The sequence below is a fragment of the Phocoena phocoena genome, chromosome 2, assembly GCF_963924675.1.
Source record: "Phocoena phocoena chromosome 2, mPhoPho1.1, whole genome shotgun sequence".
NCBI lineage: Eukaryota > Metazoa > Chordata > Mammalia > Artiodactyla > Phocoenidae > Phocoena > Phocoena phocoena.
The window spans coordinates 146,263,004-146,290,296 of NC_089220.1; the positions used below are offsets into that span (position 1 = coordinate 146,263,004).

Below are 27,293 nucleotides of genomic sequence, written 5' to 3' on the forward strand. Positions count from 1 at the left end.
TAACATTTATGTGGAAGCCAAAGGTTAAACAGATTTTTAAAATATGAACAGTAGTAACAATATACTGAATTATGTAATATCCAAAATGTTGAAAATGAATTTTCATGCCAAATAGTAGGAAAATGCCAGTGATTATGAGTTACTGAAATAAAATGCAGTAACTCAAAGTATATAGTTAGATCAAAAGGAAAAATGTAAAATATTTTAAAAGCTAGTTCATGATTTTCATTCTAATTATAATAAATCTTTCAAAATTGAATACACAATAGAGAAACAAAGTTAATAAATGCATACAAAGATGGTTCATGTTACATTAAAATATGGAAGTGACTATCAAAACATGATTTTTAAAACAATCAAAAGCTAAAGTCATGTTTGGAGTACAGGTATATAGCTAGTTTTAAAGAATTTCAACTAAGTTACTTTTTTAAAAAAATCACCAAAAAAGCTTGACTTCTTTCTGGCAACACAGAGTCCTTAAAGAAGGGTGGAAGCACTTTCATTTTTCATTGCAAAGAGGAAAACAGTCACTGCTGTCATTCTGCTACCAGTTATCCTCCAATCATCAAAAGTCCCTGGCATTTAAATCACCTTCAGACAAGCTCAGGTGGCTCCAAATTCTACTCCGCCCTAAGCAGCACCTTCTAAATATCAACGGCTTCCAGAAATTCAAACCACCAAAACAACTTCAAATTGGAAAGACCTTCCACTTTCATTCCACATTAAAGTCCATCAGTCACAAATTTAAGCAGAGATGTGACTGTCGAGAAATACAAAGAATGAAGCTGTTAGGCAGCCAGGCCCCAGCGGCTGTCCCCGCCTGGGCAGCAGGTCACTTGCTGGGAAGCCCTGCCCCCAAGTGGCCACCAGCTGCCCTGCCCAGGGATGAAGGGAGAAGGCCACCCGGGCTGTCCTCCTACAAAGACACTCTCCCTTCCCAGGCTCAGGCCCGGTTTCCTGGACCATGTGAACACGCGCAGGTACCTGACCAGAAGGAAAACAGCCGCCGGACCTGCAGGTACCTCACAGAGGGGCCCTCGAGGGGATTCAGCCAACCTGGGCTTTCAAGTTCTGAGCCTGTTTGTTCTGGGAGTCAGAGTGGGACTCCCAGAGCAAACAGGCCACACCGAGATCTGGGGAGGACTGGGTCTTGTGCCCGCACCCAGATCAGGCTCTGAAGAACAAGCCCTCCTACAAGCTACGATGTCACCACTGAAGCGAAATGACTATAGTATTACCCTCCCCCACTTGCCACAGGAAAGAACACAGTAAAGCACTGAGGACACCAAAGGCTTCCCTCCGCCTGGTGTCTTCTCTCAGGGCCGCCCCAGCTCAGGCCAAGAGCTGGCACCCCGCTGAGCATGCCTGCACCCCATCTGCACCAGGCCCACAGCCAGCCCTCACCACTATCTGGTTACCACAAAATGTTGGGCTTCTCTAAGATAGAAGACGGCATAGAGATAGAAAACTACACATTCTGAATCTTCCATTTGTCATCCTAATGCTCAGAAGTCACAGAATAACCGAATAACATGCTTCTACTTAGACTAGCAAGAACAGAATATCTGCTCCAAAGACAAATATAACTAATTCCTACATATCCTTGAAATTATAGTGTGTGTGCATACTGACACAGGTAAGTACATTATTTGTTATGTTCCCCAGAGATTATTTATTCTGTTCAGTAACAAATATGGAAATCAAACGATTCAGTTTCTTGAGTTAAAAGTAATGAAATAATATAAGATCACCTCTGAAAACCTGAAGCAGATCCATTTTAGATAAAAAACAATTACGTCCATAGACTTACTCATTCAGCACACAGGAAAATATTCTTTTTATTTCTGGAATTTCAACCTCCTTTGGCCTGCCTGCCTGTCACCCCACTGCCTTTGGCTAATGTCACCAGCCACCTCCAAAAGCCCCCCACTCCGCTCACCACTGTAAGCACAGCACCTGGAGGGTGAGTTCCACTGCCCTGTGCCCCCTTCATAGCCCTGGGGGAGGGGCTGTCAGAGAGGTGATGGAACTGTCAGAGCCCACGACATTAGCTCTGTAGATTTTGAAGCAGTGATGGCTCTCTTTGTTCTGTGACTGTATGAAAAATTACATTATTCCTCCTCTCAAGATAAAAAGTAAAAGAAAAGATAAACTCTAGTTCCCCACTCCTTAAGTGACCTTCTCTGACCGCTGGAAGGTCCAAGTCGCCTTTGCCCTCCCCCACTATCTGAGGCTGCACGTATCTGCTGGTCACTCACTCCCTTCTGGAAACTGCCCTCTTCAGCTGCTCCATCACCCACGAACGAACTCCCCTGCTCGCTCCCCTCCTGCTGCCCACCCCTGAACTGGCCATGTCCTCTGGTTCTAGCATTAGCCCTCTTAGTTCACAGAAGCATCATCATGGCGGAACCCTTCTTTGTAAGTGAAATGGTGCACATCCCCCTGCCCTCCTGCAGCGGAACAGATAAATGCGGAGCTCCAGACAGGAGGCGGGATGGGGGCTCAAGAATGACCCTGCCCCTTGGGGTCAGAACAACCTGTGGTCCCTCCCACGGCCCTGGCAGCTCTCAGCTCATCCCCACTCCCTGCCCTGCTCCCTCAACCTGGGGACATCCTCCCCGCTCCCTCCCCCACAAAGTCAGATGCATCCTTCGGGTCCAGTGAGTCACCTTCTTCGTGACTCTCTTCTGCAGCAGGGGGGCGATGAGCACCGGTATTCCCCAGGGGTACCCTGTGCTGCCTCTACTACTGTCCACGGTGTGGTGTGTTTACATTTCTGCCTTCTCTATTAAACTCAGACCATTTTAGAGGCAGGCGAGACGGTGGTGGTGGTGGTGGTGTGTGTGCACGAGAGAGAAAGATGTGGGGAAGAGGGGTCCCAGGTAAACCGAACATGAGGCTCAGGCGTGTCCTGCTGTGGGCTGGTGTCCCGCATGAAGAGAAGTGAGGCCGTGGGGCGGGCAGTGACTGGGAGCTGGAGGGGAAAGCAGCCGCTGGTCTCCAGCCCAGACAACAAAAGGAATCGAAGCCCTAGAGAAAGAGATGGTCAGGCAAAATCCAGGAGCAGCTTTCCCAAGAGACTATGAGATACAAATTAAGGCAGAAAACTAAAGGCTTCTCGTTCTCTTCTTGGTAACCCTATTTTTAATATTCTTTTCCTTAAGACCTAAATTCTAAAAGCCCTGTGTTTTCTACTCAGTTCTGATGAATAAAATCCTGCCTAAAATCAGAGCCAACAAAGTTCCCAACTAGCAGTTGTTAGTGAAAAGAAACTCTAAAGAGATAAGCGATGTGAGCATAGGTCCAAGATGGAGACAAAATTCTGAGCTCCTGAAACAATACAAAAGACGGAGGCTGACAATGTTCAAAAGAAGAGTACTTGTAGCCGTTGTGTTTATTAACCATTTAAAAAACAAATGTCCTTGTAAGGCTGTCTGTCAAAGTCCCTTAGAGATATCTGGACAGTCACAGTTTAATGAAGAAGTAACCATTATGGGCAAAGCAGCTCCTACTAATTGGTTGTCAATTGGCAAACTGCATTCCAGCTGGTCTCTGGATGTCCTAAAGTGACATAAATAGCCCGATTTTTTGGTTCTCCCTACCTGACTCTGCTCACTCTGGAAAACTGATGAGGGTGGTAATTCTGGCGGATCCCTGTACCCTCCAGCCATGCCTCTCCCCACAGAGGGTTGGGACTGGGCCACTCCGGTGTCCAGTGATGAGGCCAGACCTCAGTGAGCTGGGACTAGTGAGGACAGCCCCTCAGCTACTGCTCGGAGCACATAACCTGAGTCTGGTCATGGGGAAACACAGAACAGCCCCGGGTTGAGGATTCTTTAAAACTGCCAAGGAGGAGATATGACACCTAGAAGCAATGTATGTTCCTGGGCGGGATCCTGCACCAGAAGGGAAACAAGACACTGCTGGGACAGCAGTGCAGTTTGGATGGGATGTGTGGACTGGACAGAACTGCCGTGCCAATGTTGACTTCCTGCCTTCGTTACACGGGTTATATCATGATTAAGTAGAAACTGCCCTTGTTTGGGGGAACTAAACCCAAAAAAGTTTAGGGGCTGTGGGACACCGTATCTACAGCTTGCTCTCAAGAGTTCAGCAAAAGACTAATAACAAAGGGTATATTCACACACGCACATACACATCTCTACACAGAGAGAGTGGGCAGTGGAGCAAACGCTATGAACTGTTAGTAGTTGGGAAATTTGGGAGAGTGGGGTTATGGCAGTTCTCTGTACTGTTCTTACAATTTTTCTTTAAGTGTAAAAATATTTCAAAATGACATTTTAAAATTCTCCCTATTGTTCATTCTAGTACTTTTTATCTTCTCCTTTCCTTACATCTGACAAAGCCCACCAGGCAAAGACCCCCAGACATGCCTGTAGTCAAACAGAGTGAGGTCATGAACTTGCTGCAGGCAACAAGGAAGCTGTCCACACAGAACCGTAAGTATGTTTTGCAAGTTGTGGTTTCCATCGCCATTCACAGTGCCTCCTCCCGGTCTACCTGCCAGGGAGGGCATTGATTCACCTAATAAAATCTCTTCGTTCATTCAACAAATATTTATCCTGAGCTCCTCTAAGTCCTTAACATGTTAGGCATTAGGAAGCCATGTAGTTTAATGACACATGATCCGTCTTTGAAACTGGTGAGGCAATGTATAGACATAAATGATGATATAAGAGATCCTTGTAAGGCTGTACTGAAAAAACAAAGACTTGATGGAATGAAGGAAAACCTGAGGAACAATTTGTTCTGGATAGATAAGTTTTCAGAGAATTAGCTGAAAGTACCACTTCAGGCACAAAATCTTTTTGTATTTTAACCATCAGGTTATATATTTTTTTTCTAAAATGTATTATAAACTTTCCTGCCTTAAACCGAACATAATTTGATATGTTAAGCAAATTTTAGTTGTGCAAATCTCAATCACGCAACATAAAATATTAATGGTCCCATTTCATACACAAATCTGAAATTATGCAAATGCCCCAAATTAAGAGTGACCAGTGAGAATTGCATAGCTTCAAACTAGCAGGCTGAGTGACCTATAGCCTATGAACTCTAACCAGACCACTTTATCTGGAAAACAGAAATAAGCCACCATATTTTGTGAGACTTCTGGGAAAATGGGTCTTACAATTGTATGAATTTTGAATATGTAGAGGCCTCAGAAGCATACATCTTTTACGGGGGCACCCCACTGATGCTGGGGCAACATATATCTTTCATAGAATGCCATATCAATTGTAATTTAACCCATTTATGATTTGGCTTTTACTGGGGCATTAACTTTCTGGTCTGTACAGTGGCGAGTTCCAGACCTGCTAGGGTATGTAAGTGAACTTTTCTAGTTACTGATGAAATGTCCATTTCCTTCTTCTTCCTCACCAGCAGAACCCCATTTTTATCCCCTGCAGCCCTGTGCTACCAAAATTTCCCATTTTTCAACCTCCCTTAGAACTGGAGATGACAACATGACACAGTTCTTGCCAAAGAGATGTAGGAAGATGTCCCTAAGCGGGCATACTCTCCTCTGAAATAACCGGACAAAGCTTCCCTAGGACAAAGTCTGTGCCTTTACTCTGCCGCCTTCTCCTCGCTGGAGACCCAAAATATGAGGGCAGACCCACAGCAGACACGTAGAGACCACAGACGACCAGCATGAGGACCCAGGCCTGCAAACTGAGGGCAGCCTGGAAAAGAGAAAACTAGGTCTCATCACAGAGCTGCTGTACCAACGACTGTCTACCCTGAGACTCCCACTGAGAAAAAAATCCTGGCAGTTGATTTTAAATGACTATAATTCAATCAGCCAACTCTTACATTCATATAGCTGTTATTTATGGATTTGGGGGGCTTGGGGCACTTTTTTGGTCAAATAACTCAGCTAAGCAAATCAATATACGTCATCCACCAGGCCAGATCCTGGTCCAGGAAAAGGCCCAGCGAGAGAAATGAGAAGGAGCAAAGGGGGCTTCAGGGAAGGGTTTCCATGCTTGTAAGAGAGAGACTCCCCTTCCTTCCTGGCTTTATCCATGTGGATGTGAGGCCCAGAACTGCCACACTCACCACGTGACAAGTCTACTGATGAGGTCTATGCAGAGAGGAGAGTAGACCTAAGATTCCCAGGAAAATGGAACTGGACCCATGGGATTAAATCAGGCATGAAGATCACCCTATTAGACTTTTAGACCTCTAGGTTCTAGACCTCTAGGAATGTGACCTGATAAACGTCCTTAATGTTCAGTCACTCTGAGTCAGCGTTTTCTAACATGCAATCAGGAACATTCTCACTGCCTCAAAATGTGAAGGACCTGGCCACTGTGAGAACAGAAGCTGCCACAATCATCTCCTCCACCTCTACCTGCATCACCACCACCACCTCCACCATCATCACCTAAACCAGCATCACCTCCATCACCATTACCATCACCACTTCTATCACCACCACCATCACCACCACCATCTCCATCAACATCACCATCACCACCCCAGCTACCATCTCCATCACCACCTCCATCACCACCATCATCGCCATCACCTTCACCATCACCACTGCTATCACCACCTCTACCACCATCACCTCCACCTCTACCACAACCACCTCCATTAACACCACCATCACCACCACCACCGCCTCTACCACCACCTCCACTCTCACCAATACTACTCCACCGTCATCATCACCATCACCACCACCACCTTCACCTCCACCTCCAACACCACCAATACCACTACCTCTACCTCCTCCACCCCCACCACCAACATTACCTAAATCCCCTCCACAATGATCTCTACCTCCATCACCCCACCACCACCTCCACCTCCACCAGTTACCTCCACTACCTCCATCAGTACCACCACATCTACTCTGGCTATTCAAAAAAATGTCCCCCTTACTTCTTCATGCTCAGGCATGTTCACCATAAGAGAAGTCAATACATGAAGTTGCTTCCTTTTCCTGTGTGTCAAGTGAGTGACATGATTTTATTTGTCCTCTTGCTTCTCAGCCCCACCACTTTAACATTTAATGGTCTCTCAGCTTTCTTCTACTCAGCTACCAAAGTTATTGGAGCAATAAGTCAACCAACAATAAACCAGCAAATACTTAATGAGCATAGACCTGACATGCTTAGCACTGGGGAATACAAAAGACATGCTCCCTGCCTTTGAGGAGCTGAAACACATCATCAGTGGAGAACAGAACACACACTAAGAGGCGAAGGTGCACTGAGGAGATGTGTAGGTGGCCTGGGGTCAGCACCCACAATGACATGGAGATACCTAAAGTGAACGGAAAGATGTCAAGTCACTAGAGCTCAGGGTGAGAAGAGCAGAGGGTGCCCACGATGCTTACTGCTGTTTCTTCTAAGCTGTCCTCTGGGGAGGCGGGTGGTGGTGATCAGAGCAGAGCGAGGAGCAGGGAGTGGCTGGCCCTTCCCACCAAATCAGGAAGCAGGGTAAGCTGGTGTTTAGTGTCCTTCAACGCCTTCTCCCTCTACTGACTCAGCACCTTCAGTGCCAGCTCCTTACTCATCAGTCAGGCACCAAGAAAGCAACTTGACATATGGTCAAAGTCAAAGGGATATTTAGTTTTAAAACAGGCCTCTGGGGTCTCAGCATCCCACACATCTCATAGTAGGAGGTCTTGGGTAGAGAAAGAACGAGAAAATTTCCATCACTATTATCCCGACAGGGTTGCATAGATCCTCCAGTAGCCTACACAGATGCCTCTTTACCAGGAGAAAAAAGTTTCTTTTCAAATGTGAAAAACTGCTGATCATTAAAAAACCACAGAACTATTATTCAGGCAGCAGTGAAATGTGACATATTAGCCCCAAAAGGTAACACTCCAAATAACACTTCACATATTTTCCCTCCCATGACAAAAACTCCTGGAAGGGTTTTGAAAAATGTATCATTTTGCCTAATGGTTCTCAGTGATGACTGAATCCTTTTTACTCAAGGCTAAAGGAACAGAGACATAAATTATTAATTAGTTCATTGTTCCTATTTATTGTATATAGAACTTGTTTGTAGTATTTCTGTTGGCAGAAAGAGAAAACTGGCAATCTAGGTTTACACCCACAAAGCAAGAAATAAATGACTTAAGTTCACGTTAAGGACAGCATTCCCAAACTGAAGGAATCCCACTCAACTGGCTCCATCTTCCTATTTTAGGTAGGAGGTATAATCAAGAGAAGCTGTAAAATTTCAAGCAATCTGCTGAATTTTTAAATTACCACTTAAAATTCTTTGATAACACATTTAGAATCTGAGAGAGAGGAAGGGACAGAAGTGAAAATGCAACCTGATGACTCTAAACCTGATGGCAATGACACCACAGTGATATGGAAGAGCTAAGAACGGAAACATCATTAGCTAAATCTAAAGACAAACGGTTGCTTTTCTTCATACTGATTATCAATACATCCCTCCTTCACCCGAAGGAAAAAACAGAACTTGTCACATGGTTTATATAGCATTTTACTCATTAAAGTGTTGAAGAAAGGCTCAGGTTTTCTAGGCAAAACACATCATCATAACAGACTTGTCCATTCCAGGCCTCGCCTAAGAAAACTGTCCCAAGTATCCCTGGGACACTGTCTCAAGGACCTAGGGAGAGTGGATGGATTCCAGGCCCCCTCAGTAAACTAGGCTGTCAATCAATTACGCTGCAGCATTTACAGAATGAACTAGAAAGCCCATCCCATTTAATCCCCACAGAGAAAGCTGAAACAATCACCTCTCCCCAGGGGTGAAATGGCATCAATGCTGGGACCAAAGCCAACAGTCTCAGCTGGAACCTGAGGCTTATCAGCCAGAAACTGGGACCTTGAAACCGTGGCAAGTGGACCTCCTGCTCCACCTGCTAAGTTCTTCCAAAAGCAATGAAAATTGCATTTTTTCTCAGGCAAAGTTAAAAGCAAAATGTAAAAATATAAATGTTACTCTGTTGGTCATGCAAATTTGATATATATGTACATGACAGGAGACCATGAACTAAGTTTCAGTCTTTCTATTTTAAGGTTTTCTGTTTACTTTGGTGGTTAAAGGAAGCCATACATTTAATAAGAATTTTTACAATTTAAAAAAGTGTATAATATAACAAAATTTTCAGTCTTTTTGCACTAGAAGAACATTTATGAAGAGATACATACAATGGCTAAGCTATTTCCTGAAGAGAATAAGGGTTATGTATTCCTATACAATTAGAAGTCATTACAGACCCTTTCCCAAGGATCTTCTTCCCTTTAAACTTTGTGGCAAAGATTTTAAAATTTGGTTCTCCACGATTATATGGCACAGCCAACTGCATTAGAGAAACAAATATGAACACTTTTTACCTCCCATGAAACCCTTTTCTAAACCACATTTTTAAAAAGCAGAGTACTCCCTTTTTTTAAAAAAAGAAGATAAAATTTTAGAAGTGGAGGGAAAGGGATTCCCTGGTGGCTCAGTGGTTAGGAACCCACCTGCCAATGCAGGGGACACAGGTTTGAGCCCTGGACCAGGAAGATCCCACATGCTGCAGAACAACTAAGCCCGTGCACCACAACTGCTGAGCCTGCACTGTGGAGTCCGTGAGCCACAACTACTGAGACCACGTTCTACAACTACTGAAGCCCGCGTGCCTAGACCCCGTGTTCCGCAACCAGAGAAGCCACCACAATGAGAAGCCCGCACACCGTAATGAAGAGTAGCCCCGGCTCGCTGCAACTAGAGAAAGCCCGCGCGCAGTAACGAAGACTCAACACAGCCAAAAATAAAAACAAATAAATAAAAATTTTTTAAAAAGGTAGCGGGAAAAAGTCCTTTTTCAGCCCCATACCAAAGATGCTCCATGTCGCTATACATTCTGAATATTATAGTATTATCTGACCATAGCTTATGGTAGAAAATGGGAATAGCCAAGCTGGGAGAGTCTTCTTTCTATTATTTTATTTTTCAGAAAATCAGTTTATTGCTTTGCTAAAAACGGAACATGTTCATTGTAAAAATTTCTGACAATCTAAAAATGTTCAAAGAACAAAACACTAAATTGCTGCCCCACCAACCATGACTATAAGAACCTGAGACAGAAAATGAACTCAAATTGCAAAAAACCCAAATTGATTGCAGTGATTACATTTCGTTAATACATTCCCATTACTGACAAGTAGATGAACTATCAGTACACGGCCTTTCAATGCACTCTGCAGAAAGTAGAACAGCAAAGTCACACACAGCACAGCTCATGCAGCCGAGCACACCCCACACCAGAAGCCACAGCTCTTCCCAGGAATCCACTTCCCCTACCTCAGCTTTACTCTCTTTGAACCTCAAGGTCAAAACCTCTTCCCTCCAGAGATGCTTAAACATTTCACTTTTGACATAAAGTCAAACAGGAAAGATCATCAAAAAGAAATAAATTAATTCTGCACCTGGCTAGTGTTATTTTTTTCCTTGCTTGTACTGTACACTAACTTCAGCCAAATCAACTCTTTCATGGAATGAGACAGGAAATTTACTATCAATAATTTTTAGACATGTTCATCACAATAAAAAGAGAACACTATTCACCAACTTTTCCTCACAGCTGAAATAATCTATTTCTATTTCTGAGAAACTGAAGGCAACCTTACGTGAAGTTAAGCTCTTCTTCTGTCATATTCTAGAAAAATTTTAATATCTTCCCCCTCCACAATAATTCTATTTAAGCAAGTAAACATTTTATGACACACAAATTAATTAGTTACCTGATTATGCTTCAGGAATGATAATATTTAACATCATATAAAATAACGTGATAAAATTTCAACTCCCATTTTTATGTTCTAATAAATAATTCAAATTTGTTTCTCAATTAATTCAGTGTTTCACTTTTGAAAAGCAATTTGCTTTATTTTAAGCCAGACTTATACTTTCTTCTGTCACTTTAAGTCTACTTAGCATGAATTTACTGTCTTTTAACCCCTTTTTTCAGTTATTGCTTAAATGTCTTCTGATAGGTCACATTTCACCTTCTTGTCTTATATGATCAAGCATAGTTTTAAGTAAAATAATTGGGTAAAATTATTTTAATAAAAATAATTACTAAAATTTTTGAAAACTAAAAATATAGAGTATTCACAATTACTGAACTTTCGTTTTCATTAATTATAGGCAAAAGATGCAGTAGGGCTTCCCTGGTGGCGCAGTGGTTGAGAGTCCACCTGCCGATGCAGGGGACACAGGTTCGCGCCCCGGTCCGGGAAGATCCCACATGCCGCAAAGCGGCTGGGCCTGTGAGCCATGGCCGCTGAGCCTGCGCGTCCGGAGCCTGTGCTCCACAACGGGAGAGGCCACAGCAGTGAGAGGCCCGCATACCGCAAAAAAAAAAAAAAAAAAAAGATGCAGCAGTCATATCCTCAAAAAAGATATGCTTTACTTTCACACTGTTACCACCTTTTGAAACAATAATGGTCAATGGTACTTTTATAATTCTGAATTCTTCAGCGCTCAAGGGAGAAATGAACACATCTAGTCTAAGCATCCCGAACATCCATTAATTTGCCAGTGAATGCTACAACACATAAATGTGAATAAGACCTTCTTATAGCTAGGAAAATTCTAGTGTTTCCTTTATGGCATTACAGTAGCTCTTCCAGGACAACAAAATTAATAGGAAAGGACAGTGGGGCCTGAAAGGGTCAGTGTTCCTCTAAAAACATGCATGAATTTACCATATACCCATGTGAAAACCTGTCACGAGGCCTGGGGAAAAAAAGGTCACTAATGTTAATCACTTAGAATGAGAAGAAAACCCCATCATTAACTGAATTGGGATCTGTCCTAATAATAAGAGAGCACCTCTATTTTCTGGAACTACAAGGAAGTTGGGTGTTTGGGGTTCATCAAATACTTAGGTCTGTACTTACATTGATATGTGGATTTGTGATTTTCTGAGAAATTTACATTATCCACTGAACTTAATTCAATTTGTTTTTTTTTTTTTTTTTTTTTTTTTTTTTTATAGTACTTGGGCCTCTCACTGTTGTGGCCTCTCCCGTTGCAGAGCACAGGCTCCGGACGCGCAGGCTCCGCGGCCATGGCTCACAGGCCCAGCCGCTCCGCGGCATGTGGGATCTTCCCGGACCGGGGTGCGAACCCGTGTCCCCTGCATCGGCAGGCGGACTCTCAACCACTGTGCCACCAGGGAAGCCCCTTAATTCAATTTTTGTTGTAGAGTTCAGGAAACATTTGTTTATTTTGGTCTTTGAACCAGAATCATCATTATGAACCGCTTATCATAAATGTATCTATGGATATCGGTTAAGAAAGTTATGCTGGTCGGTAACCTGTTGGATAAACCAGTTTTTACCGAAAAATGCTTACCACAAAATAAGCCTGTTGCATTTTTATGAAAATATTTAAAAATCAAATTTTTCATATTCTTTGAAAAGGAAGAAAAGCGTTAAACAATTCACTTACAGTGAGTTCACAGAAATCGATGCTATCAAGGCTTTTGCTTCTGTGTAGTCTCCCTTTAATTCGTCTTAGAGAAGGTTTTCCTTGGCTGACACTAGACGTAGCACCATTAGGATTTTCAGAGGATGGTGTTACCCTGCAAGAAGAGGAAAATTCTTAAAAAGACAGGTTTATAGGTGAATACTTTTCTCAAGTATGAGGTAAGCATTTACTTGAGAATAGCTTTGGAGATGTCATACTCCTTTTTCAATCAAAAAGCTAAGAATCACAGTGGAGCTACATTCTACCAGATACCTTTCTAAATATTTCTTAGCAGCTTGCTAGTTTAGAAATCTTTCGTGACAGTTCAAATATTCCAACATTAAGATTCACTAAAAGTCAACTCTCTAACCATCAGAAAAGCAACCAAGACCAGACTGAAGTTTCCTAGGTAACTGAGAGGCACTGCTTCCCTCTGGGTGGTTATTTATCTAGTGCTCAGCCTGGTGCCTGGCACACCAGTGCACAGCAGCCATCACTGTCCCCAACCACAGAAACTGTTCAGGAGGATTCTGTTAAGCATGAAAATAGTCTTTAAAAATTTAAGCATGAGACGTAGCATGGACTTGAGGACACGGGGAGGCGGGGAAGAGTAAGCTGGGACGAAGTGAGAGAGTAGCACTGACATATATACACTACCAAATGTAAAACAGATAGCTAGTGGGAAGCAGCTGCGTAGCACAGGGAGATCAGCTCAGTGCTTTATGACCACCTAGAGGGGTGGGATAGAGATGGGTGGGATAGAGAGGGTGGGAGGGAGATGCAAGAGGGAGGGGATATGGGGATGTATGTATACATATAGCCGATTCACTTTGTTATACAGCAGAAACTAACACAACATTATAAAGCAATTATACTCCAATAAAGATGTTAAAAAAAATTTTAAGCATGACAGTCGACACTTAATTCAGTATTACTATGGAACCAAGAAAATTCAGATAAGAAACAGCACACAAACTAAGCCATCAACAGAACGCACCCTGGGCAACGTGTTCACACATACACACACACACTCCAGACTGCCATATGTCCTCCCATCTCTGTGCCACTGCTGGTGGCAGCCTTGGAACAAGGTGCCTTGGGAACCTGGGAGGACACTGCTCAGTGGATTATAGTTTTAGAGATAAAAAAGATTATAAAGTAATGAGGCTGATTTGTAAGTGTGGCTTGTGAAAAACATAATCCTTATTTTATGATCAGATCTCCTATTTGTAATACATTCCATGTTCATATATTTATTAACCTTCATGACCTATTTAATCTTTGGTATTTAAAATGTTGTCTGAGGGACTTCCCTGGTGGTGCAGTGGTTAAGAATCCGCCTGCCAATGCAGGGGACACCAGTTCTATCTCTGCTCCTGGAAGATCCCACATGCCGCAGAACAACAAAGCCCATGCACCACAACTACTGAGCCTGTGCTCTAGAGCCTGCAAGCTACAACTACTGAGCCCACGAGCCATACCTACTGAGCCCGCATGCCACAACTACTGAAGCCCGCACACCTAGAGCCGGTGCTATGCAACAAGAGAGGCCACTGCAGTGAGAAGCACGCGCAACACAACGAAGAGTGGCCCCCGCTCACTGCAATGAGAGAAGGCCTGCGCACAGCAACGAAGACCCAACACAACCAAAAATAAATACATTTAAAAATAAAATAAAATGTCTGAAAGGGATAAATGTCTCTTGTTGCTTGAAAAGGACACAAAGGATGGACTACTAGCAAAATTAATTTGACAACAAAAATAAGATAGAAGTAAATACCATAAAATACTTAGTTTAGGTACATCTACAGCTTAAAAGTACTCCATCCATATAGTCAGAATATTTGAAGAGTACAGAAAGATACAAAAACAACAAGTAAAAGCCTCCCTCCTCCCCCTCATCCCAAATCCCCATCCCTCTTCCTAAGGACAATCATTGACAACAGTTCTTTGTATAACCTTGCAGACAAATGCTCATGTTTATCTATGTATGTGTTAATCTCCTTTTGAAACTTTTAAGGCAAGGCACCAAATTGTTTATATTGTCCTGCATCTTATATTTTTCACTTAATTACCTATCTTGACACTCTCCCCGTAATAACCCATACAGATCTATTTCATTGTTTTTTTTAATGGCTAACCACTATTCCATAGCATAGGTGTACGGCAATTTATTCAATCATTCCCCTGTGATGGGCATTTAGTTTAGTTTTCAAACGTTTGCTATCAAACCACAAAGCAATGAACACCTTTCTTTTGACAACATCTTTGGGTACAAATGCAGTATTTACTTAGGAAAAGTTACTAGAAGTTGCTAAGTATTGCCTTTCAAAAAGACCTTACCAACTTACACTTCCATCAACAGTATAACAATGCCCATTTGGCGGTCCTTAAATACAAGGACAATTTTACCATTTTATCTTATTAGTTAAAACTCAACTTCTCCGTGTCCTTCATTGTATTTGTCTTGCTGAGTTGATTTCTATAAAAGAGACTAATATCGGGGGGCTTCCCTGGTGGTGCAGTGGTTAAGAGTCCGCCTGCCAATACAGGGGATGCAGGTTCGTGCCCCGTTCCAGAAGGATCCCACATGCTGCGGAGCGGCTGGGCCCGTGAGCCATGGCCGCTGGGCCTGCACGTCCGGAGCCTGTGCTCCGCAACGGGAGAGACCACAACAGTGAGAGGCCCGCGTACCGCAAAAAAAAAAAAAAAAAAAGAGACTAGTATCGAGCTCCCCAGCGTGAATATGGATTTGTCAACTGATCTTTGTATATCATTAGTTTTTCCTTTATATGTCTCAAATCTGTTTTATTAGATGCCTTAATGTTTGTAACTCAGATCTTCTTAGGGATTTAACCCTTTAGCATACGAAAAGTCTCTGTGCCAATTCAAGATTTTACCCTAAATGCTATTTTGTCTGATAATGTTTTCCATCTATATTTTTACATTAAACTTTTCCTGGCTTATCTTTTTCTGTGCTTGTATTTTCCACCTTTCCAAGTGTCTGTCTATCTCTCTCTTTTTAGCTGTACCTTTAACTCCTGGTAAACAGCATGTAGCTGTATTCCTTTTCTTTTTTACCCAACCTGGAAATCAGTATTTTTTGAGAGAACCTTAATCCATTCAAAGTACTCTTTACTCATATGTTTAGATTTATTCTTATCATCTTTGTTTTATGGTTTGTGTGTGTGTTTTTAAATTTAAATACTTTGGGGTTTTTTTCTGCCTTTTCAGTATGATTGAGTTTTCTTTGCCCCGCCAGCCTGCAGACTCTTTCGCCCTTCCAATTAGTTTGAAAGTTGTACATTTTATAAGGGCAACTCTAACTCTAGCTAACTAACTATATGCATATATTTATGTATTTATATGTATATACACATACATGTATATGTAAATATACATACATACACATACATACATGCTTAAACTCATATTTTTCTATCAGCATCTCTGGTTCATTGGTTTTCTTACCTCCTCTTACACAAGAAATGACATTAATACATCTTCATTTTCCTTCTTTGCCAGCACCACCACATCCCTGCCAAAAGTCCAACCCCCTCTTGGACTTTTTTTTTTTTTTAATTTTTGAATTTTACTTTATTTTTTTATACAGCAGGTTCTTAGTACTTATCTACTTTATACATATTAGTGTATATATGTCAATCCCTATCTCTCAATTCATCCCACCACCACCACCCACCCCTGCCCCCACCACTTTCCCCCTCAGTGTCCATACGTTTGTTCTCTACATCTGTGTCTCTATTTCTGCCCTGCAAACTGGATGATCGGTACCATTTTTTTAGGTTCCATTTTAATATACGATATTTGTTTTTCTCTTTCTGACTTACTTCACTCTGTATGACAGTCTCTAGATCCATCCACGTCTCTACAAATGACCCAATTTCTCTTTTTATGGCTGAGTAATATTCCACTGTATATATATACCATATCTTCTTTATCCATTTGTCTGTTGATAGGCATTTAGGTTGCTTCCATGACCTGGCTATTGTAAATAGTGCTGCAATGAACATTGGGGTACATGACTCTTTTTGAATTATGGTTTTCCCTGGGTATATGCCCAGTAGTGGGATTGCTGGGTCATGCGGTAATTCTATTTTTAGTTTATTTATTTATTTTTTTTAAGTAGAGGGAAGGTTATTTATTTATTTATTTATGGCTTCGTTGGGTCTTTGTTTCGTGTGAGGGCTTTCTCTAGGTGCAGCAAGCAGGGGCTACTCTTCATCGCAGTGCACAGGCCTTTCACTGTTGCAGCCTCTCTTGTTGCAGGGCACAGGCTCCAGACATGCAGGCTCAGTAGTTGTGGCTCACGGGCCTAGTTGCTCCGCGGCATGTGGGATCTTCCCAGACCAGGGCTCGAACCCGTGTCCCCTGCATTGGCAGGCAGATTCTCAACCACTGCGCCACCAGGGAAGCCCTATTTGTAGTTTCTTAAGGAACCTCCACACTGTTCTCCATAGTGGCTGTATCGATTTACATTCCCACCAACAGTGCAAGAGGGTTCCCTTTTCTCCACACCCTCACTGGCATTTGCTGTTTGTAGATTTTCTGATGATGCCCGTTCTAACTGGTGTGAGTTGTAGTTTTGTAGTTTTGATTTTCATTTCTCTAATAATTAGTGATGTTGAGCAGCTTTTCATGTGCTTCTTGGCCATCTGTAAGTCTTCTTTGGAGAAATGTCTATTTAGGTCTTCTGCCCATTTTTGGATTCAGTTGTTTGTTTTTTTAATATTGAGCTTCATTAGCTGTTTATATATTTTGGAGATTAATCCTTTGTCAGCTGATTCATTGGCAAATATTTTCTCCCACTCTGTGGGCTTTTTCGTCTTTTTTGTCGTTTCCTTTGCTTTGCAAAAGCTTTTAAGTTTCATTAGGTCCCATTTGTTTATTTTAATTTTTATTTCCATTTCTCTAGGAGATGGAACAAAAAAGATCTTGCTGTGATCTATGTCAAAGAGTGTTCTTCCTATGTTTTCCTCTAAGAGTTTTATAGTGTCTGGTCTTACATTTAGGTCTCTAATCCATTTTGAGTTTATTTTTGTGTATGGTGTTAGAGACTGTTCTAATTTCACACTTTTACATGTAGCTGTCCAGTTTTCCCAACACCACTTATTGAAGAGACTGTCTTTTCTCCATTGTATATCCTTACCTCCTTTGTCATAGATTAGTTGACCAAAGGTGCGTGGGTTTATCTCTGGGCTTTCTATTCTGTTCCATTGATCTATATTTCTGTTTTTTGCCAGTACCATATTGTCTTAATTACTGTAGCTTTGTAGTATAGTCTGAAGTCAGGGAGTCTGATTCCTCCAGCTACGTTTTTTTCCCTCAAGACTGCTTTGGCTATTCAGGGTCTTTTGTGTCTCCGTACAAAGTTTAAGATTTTTTGTTCTAGTCCTGTAAAAAATGCCACTGGTAATTTGATAGGGATTGCATTGAATCCGTAGATTGCTTTGGGTAATATAGTCATTTTCACAATGTTGATTATTCCAATCCAAGAACATGGTATATCTCTCCATCTATATGTGTCATCTTTGATTTCTTTCGAGATTTCCTAACTTCTCTTTCTTTTCATCCCTTTCTTTTGTGAGTCTTTAGCTTACTTCTCCAGATTACTAATTTGTTTTTCAATTTTGTCAATTCAGCCATTCTTTTACTCCGATGAGTACATTTTAAATCTGTAAAGTGTCTAGTATGCTTTTTTATTAGTAGAATATTCTCTTGCATCTTTCTGAAAACCATGTTAATCCAAAGTTTTTCCTTTTTCTTGGAGATTAGTTCCTCTGTTTGTTGAATGTGGTATTCTCTTAATACTGGCTTTTTCCACTTGTTGTGTGATTTTTAAAGTCTATTTATATTTCTATTAGAGAACGTCTGTTTCCCCACAGTAGTGCTTAAGGTGGCCTGCCTTTGGCAGCTCTGGCAGAGACAGGACACACTGCCGGGAGGTCTGTGAGGCAGCTTCTCTTCTGCGTCAAGGGATGCAGTGGACATCTCACGTTCAGCCCTGTCTCCCTGGCTCTAGTGCCCACATCACTGCCTCAGTGAGAAAGCAACGCTGCTGTCCCCTCCGTGTCACACATCAGTGAGGATGAGGGAGTCGGATCTGATGAACCCCTCCCCACATCCCCTGCTCCTTCTATCCCTTGATGCCGCTTCAAGCCTCCCACCCTTAACTTTGCAGGAATCTTCTGCACATTTTCCGGACAATGGTTTCTGCAAGGTATTTCTCTCAGTAGATCTGTCCCTATCTACTAACTACTTCTCAGACATTCCTCAAGAATGCTGGTCCATCGATGGTATTTTTTATTGTTTACTCAGACTGTTATTATTTTTGTTGTAGCTTTTTAAATTTATATTTTTGTTATTTCATTGGGTTCCAATGAGTCCACTTTTCAAGTCATCTCCCAGAGTAAAATTTGGGTGATGCCACTTTCATTATTCTTAACACAAAGAGCAGCACCCTGTACAGTTTTGTTCTCCTCTCTGCAGGGTAAAAGATTCCATAAAAATAATGAAAAACTCTGTTCAAGAAGAGGGCATATGGTCACTAATTATTAGAGAAATGCAAATCAAAACTACAATGAGGAATCACCTCACACCGGTCAGAATGGCCATCACCTACAAACAATAAATGCTAGAGAGGGCGTGGAGGAAAGGAACCCTGCTACATCGTTGGGATCCCTCCTACACTCTACACTAAAAACAGAGCTACCATATGATCCAGCAATCCCTCTCCTGCACATATATCTTGAGAAAACCATAATTCGAAAGGATACATGCACCCCAACGTTCATAGCAGCACTATTTACAATAGCGAAGACATGGAAGCAACCTAAATGTCCATCAACAGAGGAATGAATAAAGAAAATGTGGCACAGGGACTTCCCTGGTGGGTGCAGTGGTTAAGAACCCGCCTGCCAATGCAGGGGACATGGGTTCGAGCCCTGGTCCAGGAAGATCCCACATGCCATGGAGCAACTAAGCCCATGCGCCACAACTACTGAGCCCGTGCTCTAGAGCCCGCGAGCCACAACTACTGGGCCCGCATGCCACAACTACTGAAGCCCACCCGCCTACAGCCCATGCTCCGCGACAAGAGAAGCCACTGCAGTGAGAAGCCTGCACAGCGCAATGCAGAGTAGCCCCTGCTCACCGCAACTAGAGAAAGCCCCCGCACAGCAACAAGGACTCAATGCAGCCAAAAAATAAATAAATTAATTTAAAAAAAAAAAAAGATGTGGTACACATACACAATGGAATATTACTCATCTATAAAAAAGAACAAAATAATGCCATTTGCAGCGACATGGATGGACCTAGAGATTGTCATGCTGAGTGAAGTAAGTCAGAGAAAGACAGATGTCATATGATATCGCTTATTGCAATCTAAAGAAATGGTACAAATGAACCTATTTACAAAACAGAAGTCCGGTCACAGACGTAGAAAGCAAACTTGTGGTCACTGGGGGGAAAGCAGGGGGAGGAATAAATTGGGAGATTGGGATTGACATATACACACTACTATAAAACAGATAACTAATAAGAACCTACTGTATAACACAGGTTAGCACAATATAATGACCTATATGGGAATAGAATCTAAAAGAGTGGATATATATGTATGTATAACTGGCTCACTTTGCTGTACAGCAAAAACTAACACAACATTGTAAATCAACTATACTCAAATTTAAGAAAAAAAAGAAGAGGGCACATGGGAAAGAAAAATAGAATGGTAAAACAATATACAAGGCTTAAATTTTCTTTATTTCCTCTCATTTCATGTTGATAGCACTGCTAATATGGTTTGATCATTTATAAGAAATTAACACAAATGTAATATAAACTTTTCTCCACAAAGAAAATTTTCAAAAGATTTTCCTCTCATCTGACTTAGAGAGGCATCACTATTTTCATTTTTTCCAAACCTAAAAGCCTAAAGTCTGCAATAAGTATTTATATCCACCAAATTTTATAAATGACTAAAAGCCAAGAAATTTATCAGACTTAACACAATGTAATATTAAATCCAGTAACAAAGTAAAAGAGAAAAGAAAGATCCTAAATATAACTAGAAGAATGGACTCTCCCCCTCCCTACCAGGATCATAATAAAAACCTTTAATAACCAGGAGGGATGAGCTGGCATATACCAGGTGAATATCAGGTCGGTACCCGCCCTACCCACAGACTCAGAGGGAGGATGGTGTCTTGTCCAAGAACTGAACCAGCTCCTAGAGAGTAATTTTAGTAACTTTAAAGCTCAGACCAGATCTCTGTGAAGCTAAGAGGTCAACTGTTTAAAAGCATATGGCTCAGTCATGGTCCCCCTTTCTTTGATGGGAGACAAAGAAAAGGAATAAACAGGCCCAGATAATAATGGACCAGATTATTACACAGAAGGAGTCGAGATATAAGGGAATTTTAAATGTCACTTCTCTTTTGTTTTAATATTTCTCGAGAATTAGTATTTGTCCTGGGGTGGAAATACGTGTGTTCAAATAGTTCTCTGCTAGACATGCACAAGAATACAGAGGTGCATCTACAACTCAGGTGGGGAGTACTGTCTTTGCATACTCGTGATGTGGAGTAAAAGGAGCCTCTGTCACCCCGAGGCACCGCTCTCCCCCAACCTGAGGTATTCCCCCACTGAATACCTCAGACTGTGGAGATCATTCCCCAAATATTTAGGAGAACAGCCTTTGATGACAGGGAAATAAAGTTAGGAAGTGAGCTGTAAGCAGCTTGGATGCTTTCCCTTGAACTCTGGAGAAATCAATACTTGGCCTACAATGAAGTTTTTCTTTTCCTAATTCTTAATTCCATTTAATCATCCCTAGGGGGTAACTGGGGAGAAAATGTCTGCCTCTCTCCACTCGCTTCATAACTTCTCTAACAGCGTCGTGTTTTTATTTGCAGCCTTGGCTGACAGGCTTAAAAGGCAGAAACCCGGAGTCCATCCTCTCATTTTGTTATAACTCAGCAGATTTGGCTCACGACCAGTTTTGACCACAGTTCACTTGGGACAAACAGCTCCCAAGCTCATCTACCACACCCATTTCTAATTTCTAGTGGAAAAGAACTCAACAATAACAAAGAATTGGGCAAAAATAATGAAGATCGTAAAAACAAAGCAGTTATACAAGAACAAAACTATCAACAAAATATCTAATAATCCTTCTACAATATATTAATTATAAAATATAAGCAACTGACAGCTACAACCAAGTCAAGATAACACTTATGAGAGAGAGCAAACCATCCTTCCCCCAAATGAGGGGAATTCCAAACAAGAGTGTGAGAACAGGAGCCTTGAGATACTGCTAAGTATAGCAGGGCAGCTGACTTTATAAGGATACTGAGTACTTCTGAAGGATTCTTCAGTAGTGCTAGCAAAATGCTAATTTTTGTTTACGAGTACCAGACTTCGGAAACCTTAATAGCTCACTGAAAAGGTTCATATTAATGGCCCTTAGTTGTACTTATAAATAATAATGTGTGTAACTGCCTACAGTTTACTCATTAAGGAAACCAAGGAAGGACTTGGATATTGGTCCCATCCAATCAGGGAATTCTGCGAGCCGTGAATGGGCCACAGGTCACCCTGGGAGAAACAACATCCTATAAGGGACATTCCCGTCCTTTTGTTCCTGTCTTCAGTCCGTCTCTCTTTCTGGACTGGCACGTCCTCGCTCAAATATGTTTTTAACCCCAAGAACTGGCAAAAAACCTGAGGTGTGACTCTGGGCAAGCCAATGACCTCATCTGTAAAGTTGGGGAGATACAGCCCCCACCTCACAGAGGGATATAGGGCCCAGCAGGGAACAAGCTCAATGAACAGCAGCTCTTCTTATTTCTGGAATCTGACTATTAGATGACAACTTCAATGGACGAATGGATACTGCATGGCCTTTAATACTTACTGACTCAACTGGGAGAAACAGACTTAGAAGCATGAAGAAAATGATATGACACTCTTTTTCCCTAAGATCCGTGTAAATGCTCCTGAAAGCACTCAATGCAAAAATCAAGGCTCTGGGGAGACCTTCAAGATGGCGGAGGAGTAAGATGTGGAGATCACCTTCCTCCCCACAAACACATCAGAAATACATCTACGTGTGGAACAACTCCTCCCGAACACCTACTGAACGCTGGCAGAAGAGCTCAGACTTCCCAAAAGGCAAGAAACTCCCCACGTACCTGGGTAGGGAAAAAGAAAAAACAGAGACAAAAGAATAGGGACGGGACCTGCACCACTGGGAGGGAGCTGTGAAGGAGGAAAGGTTTCCACACACTAGGAAGCCCCTTCTCTGGTGGAGACGGGGTTGGGGACAAGCTTTGGAGCCACGGAGGAGAGTGCAGCAACAGGGGTGCAGAGGGCAAAGAAGAGAGATTCCCGCACAGAGGATTGGTGCGGACCAGCACTCACCAGCCCGAGAGGCTTCTCTGCTCACCCACCAGGGAGGGCGGGGGCTGGGAGCTGAGGCTCTGGCTTCGGAGTTCAGATCCCAGGGAGAGGACTGGGGTTGGCTGCGTGAACACAGCCTGAAGGGGGCTACTGCGGCACAGCTAGCCGGGAGGGAATCCGGGAAAAAGTCTGGACCTGCCGAAGAGGCAAGAGACCATTGTTTCAGGGTGCGCGAGGAGAGGGGATTCAGAGCACCGCCTAAATGAGCTCCAGAGACAGGCGTGAGCTGCGGCTATCAGCGCGGACCCCAGAGACGGGCATGAGACGCTGAGGTTGCCGCTGCCGCCACCAAGAAGCCTGCGTGCAAGCACAGGTCACTATCCACACCTCCCCTACCGGGAGACTGTGCAGCCCGCCACTGCCAGGGGGGACAACTTCCTGGGGAGAACACACGGCGTGCCTCAGGCTGGTGCAACGTCATGCCAGCCTCTATCTAACTCCACGAAGAACAGACGCCCTCAGGCGACCTACACGCAGAGGCGGGGTCAAATCCAAAGCTGAACCCCAGGAGCTGGGCGAACAAAAAGAAAGGGAAATTTCTCCCAGTAGCCTCAGAAGCAGAGATTAAATCTCCACAATCAACTTGATGTACCCTGCATCTCTGGAATACCTGAATAGACAACGACTCATCCCAAAATTGAGGCAGTGGACTTTGTGTGATTTTGTCTGTAGAGCTTTGCTTTCAACATTTGTCCTAGGGGTCTGTCTGGTTTTTTTGTTTGTTTGTTTGGCTGGGGGATTTTTTAGTACAGTTTTTAACAATTGTTATGATTGATGGATTTGTTTTCTGGTTTGCTTGCTCTCTTCTTTCTTTCTTTCTTTTATTTTTATTACTTTTTCATTTTTTATAATTTTTTATTTTTTAATAACTTTATTTTTTTCTTTCTTTCTTTCTTTTTTTCTCCCTTTTCTTCTGAGCCATGTGGCTGACAGGGTCTTGGTGCCCTGGCCGGGTGTCAGGCCTGTGTCTCTGAGGTGGGAGAGCCGAGTTCAGGACACCGGTCCACCAGAGACCTCCCAGCTCCACGTAATATCAAATGGCAAAAGCTCTCCCAGAGATCTTGATCTCAACGCTAAGACCCAGCTCCACTGAACGACCAGCAAGCTACAGTGCTGAACACCCTATGCCAAACAGCTAGCAAGACAGGAACACAACCCCACCCATTAGCAGAGAGGCTACCTAAAATCATAATAAGGTCACAGACACCCCAAAACAAACCAGCGGACGCAGTCCTGTCCACCAGAAAGACAAGATCCAGCCTGATCCACCAGAACACAGGCACCAGTCCCCTCCACCAAGAAGCCTACACAACTCACTGAACCAACCTTAGCCACTGGGGGCAGACACCAAAAACAAAGGGAACTACGAACCCGCAGTCTACTAAAAGGAGACCCCAAACACACTAAGTTAAGCAAAATGAGAAGACAGAGAAACACACGGTAGATGAAGGAGCAAGGTAAAACCCCACCAGACCAAACAAATGAAGAGGAAACAGGCAGTCTACCTGAAAAAGAATTCAGAGTAATGATAGTAAAGGTGATCCAAAATCTTGGAAACAGAATGGAGAAAATACAAGAAACCTTTAAGAAGGACGTAGAAGAACTAAAGAGCAAGCAAACCATGATGAAGAACACAATAAATGAAATATGTTCTACATGTGGAACAATCAATAATGAAAGGACATATTTAAAGTGATGAAAGGGAAAAAGCTACCACCATGATTACTCTACCCACCAAGGATCTCATTCAGATTCGATGGGGAAATTAAAACCTTTACAGACAAGCAAAAGCTAAGAGAATTCAGCACCACCAAACAAGCTTTACAACAAATGCTAAAGGAACTTCTCTAGGCAGGAAACACAAGAGAAGGAAAAGACCTACAATAACAAACCCAAAACACTTAAGAAAATTAAGGAACATACATATTGATAACTAACTTTAAAGTAAATGGATTAAATGCTCCAACCAAAAGACAGAGACTGGCTGAATGGATACAAAAACAAGGCTCATATATGTGCTGTCTACAAGGGACCCACTTCAGACCTAGGGACACATACAGACTGAAAGTGAGGGGATGGAAAAAGATATTCCATGCAAATGGAAATCACAAGAATGCTGGGGTAGCAATACTCATGTCAGATAAAATAAACTTTATAATAAAGACTGTGACAAGAAATAAGGAAGGACACTACATAATGATCAAGGGATCAAGCCAAGAAGAAGACATAACAATTATAAATATTTATGCACCCAAAATAGGAGCGCCTCAATACATAAGGCAAATGCTAACAGCCATAAAAGGGGAAATCGACAGTAACACAATAATAGCGGGGGACTTTAACACCCCACTTACACCAATAGACAGATCATCCAGGCAGAAAATAAATAAGGAAACATAAGCTTTAAATGACACAACAGACCAGATAGACTTAATTGATATTTATAGGACATTCCACCCAAAAGCGGAAGAATACACTTTCTTCTCAAGTGCACATGGAAAGTTCTCCAGAACAGATCACAACTTGGGTCACAAATAAAGCCTGGAAATTTAAGAAAACTGAAATTGTATTAAGCATCTTCTCTGATCACAATGCTATGAGACTAGATATCAATTACAGGAAAATATCTGTAAAAAATGCAAACACATGGAGGCTAAACAATAAACTACTAAATAACCAAGAGATCACTGAAGAAATCAAAGAGGAAGTCAAAAAATACCTAGAAACAAATGACAATGAAAACACGACGAAGCAAAACCTATGGGATACAGCGAAAGCAATTCTAAGAGGGAAATTTATAGCAATACAATCCTACCTAAAGAAACAAGAAACATCTCAAATAAACAACCTAACCTTACACCTAAAGCAATTAGAGAAAGAACAACAAAATACCTCCAAAGTTAGCAGAAGGAAAGAAATCATAAAGATCAGATCAGAAATAAATGAAAAAGAAATGAAGGAAACAATAGCAAAGATCAATAAAACTAAAAGCTGGTTCTTTGTGAAGATAAACAAAATTGATAAACCATTAGCCAGACTCATCAACAAAAACGGGGAAAAGACTCAAATCAATAGAATTAGAAATGAAAAAGGAGAAGTAACAACTGACACTGCAGAAATATAAAGGATCATGAGAGATTACTACAAGCAACTCTATGCCAATAAAATGGACAACCTGGAAGAAACGGACAAACTCATAGAAAATCACAACCTTCCAAGACTGAACCAGGAAGAAACAGAAAATATAAACAGACCAATCACAAGCACTGAAATTGAGACTGTGATTAAAAATCTTCAAACAAACAAAAGCCCAGGACCAGATGGCTTCACAGGCGAATTCTATCAAACATTTAGAGAAGAGCTAACACCTACCCTTCTCAAACTCTTCCAAAATACAGCAGAGGGGGGAACACTCCCAAACTCATTCTACAAGGCCACCATCACCCTGATACCAAAACCAGACAAAGATGTCACAAAAACGAAAACTACAGGCCAATATCACTGATGAACATAGATGCAAAAATCCTCAACAAAATACTAGCAAACAGAATCCAGCAGCACATTAAAAGGATCATACACCCTGATCAAGTGGGGTTTATTCCAGGAATGCAAGGATTCTTCAGTATACCCACATCAATCAATGTGATAAACCATATTAACAAACTGAAGGAGAAAAACCATATGATCATCTCAATAGATGCAGAAAAAACTTTTGACAAAATTCAACATCCATTTATGATAAAAACCCTCCAGAAAGTAGGCATAGAGGGAACTTACCTCCACATAATAAAGGCCATATATGACAAACCCACAGCCAACATCATTCTCAAAGGTGAAAAACTGAAACCATTTCCTCTAAGATCAGGAACAAGACAAGGTTGTCCACTCTCACCACTGTTATTCAACATAGTTTTGGAAGTTTTAGCCACAGCAATCAGACAAGAAAAGGAAATAAAACTAATCCAAATCGGAAAAGAAGAAGTAATGCTGTTACTGTTTGCAGATGACATGATACTCTACATAGAGAATCCTAAATATGCTACCAGAAAACTACTAGAGCTAATCAATGAATTCGGTAAACTAACAGGATACAAAATTAATGCACAGAAATGTCTTGCATTCCTATACACTAACAATGAAAAATCTGAAAGAGAAGTTAAGGAAACACTCCCATTTACTACTGCAACAAAAAGAATAAAATACCTAGCTATAAACCTACCTAAGGAGACAGAAGACCTGTATGCAGAAAACTATAAGACGCTGATGAGAGAAATTAAAGGTGATATAAACAGATGGAGAGATATACCATGTTCTTGAAT

At 41.9% G+C, this 27,293-nt stretch overlaps 1 protein-coding gene across 2 annotated transcripts in view; it reads right to left on the bottom strand.

Annotated features, from left to right (window-relative positions):
• Positions 1-27,293, bottom strand: part of TJP1 (tight junction protein 1) — a 255,927-nt gene that overhangs the window by 223,174 nt on the left and 5,460 nt on the right. For both annotated transcript variants that reach the window (XM_065871831.1, XM_065871830.1), the window contains exon 2: positions 12,472-12,604. In XM_065871831.1, coding sequence (XP_065727903.1) covers positions 12,472-12,604 — 133 coding nt within the window. The remainder of the gene's footprint in view (positions 1-12,471; positions 12,605-27,293) is intronic.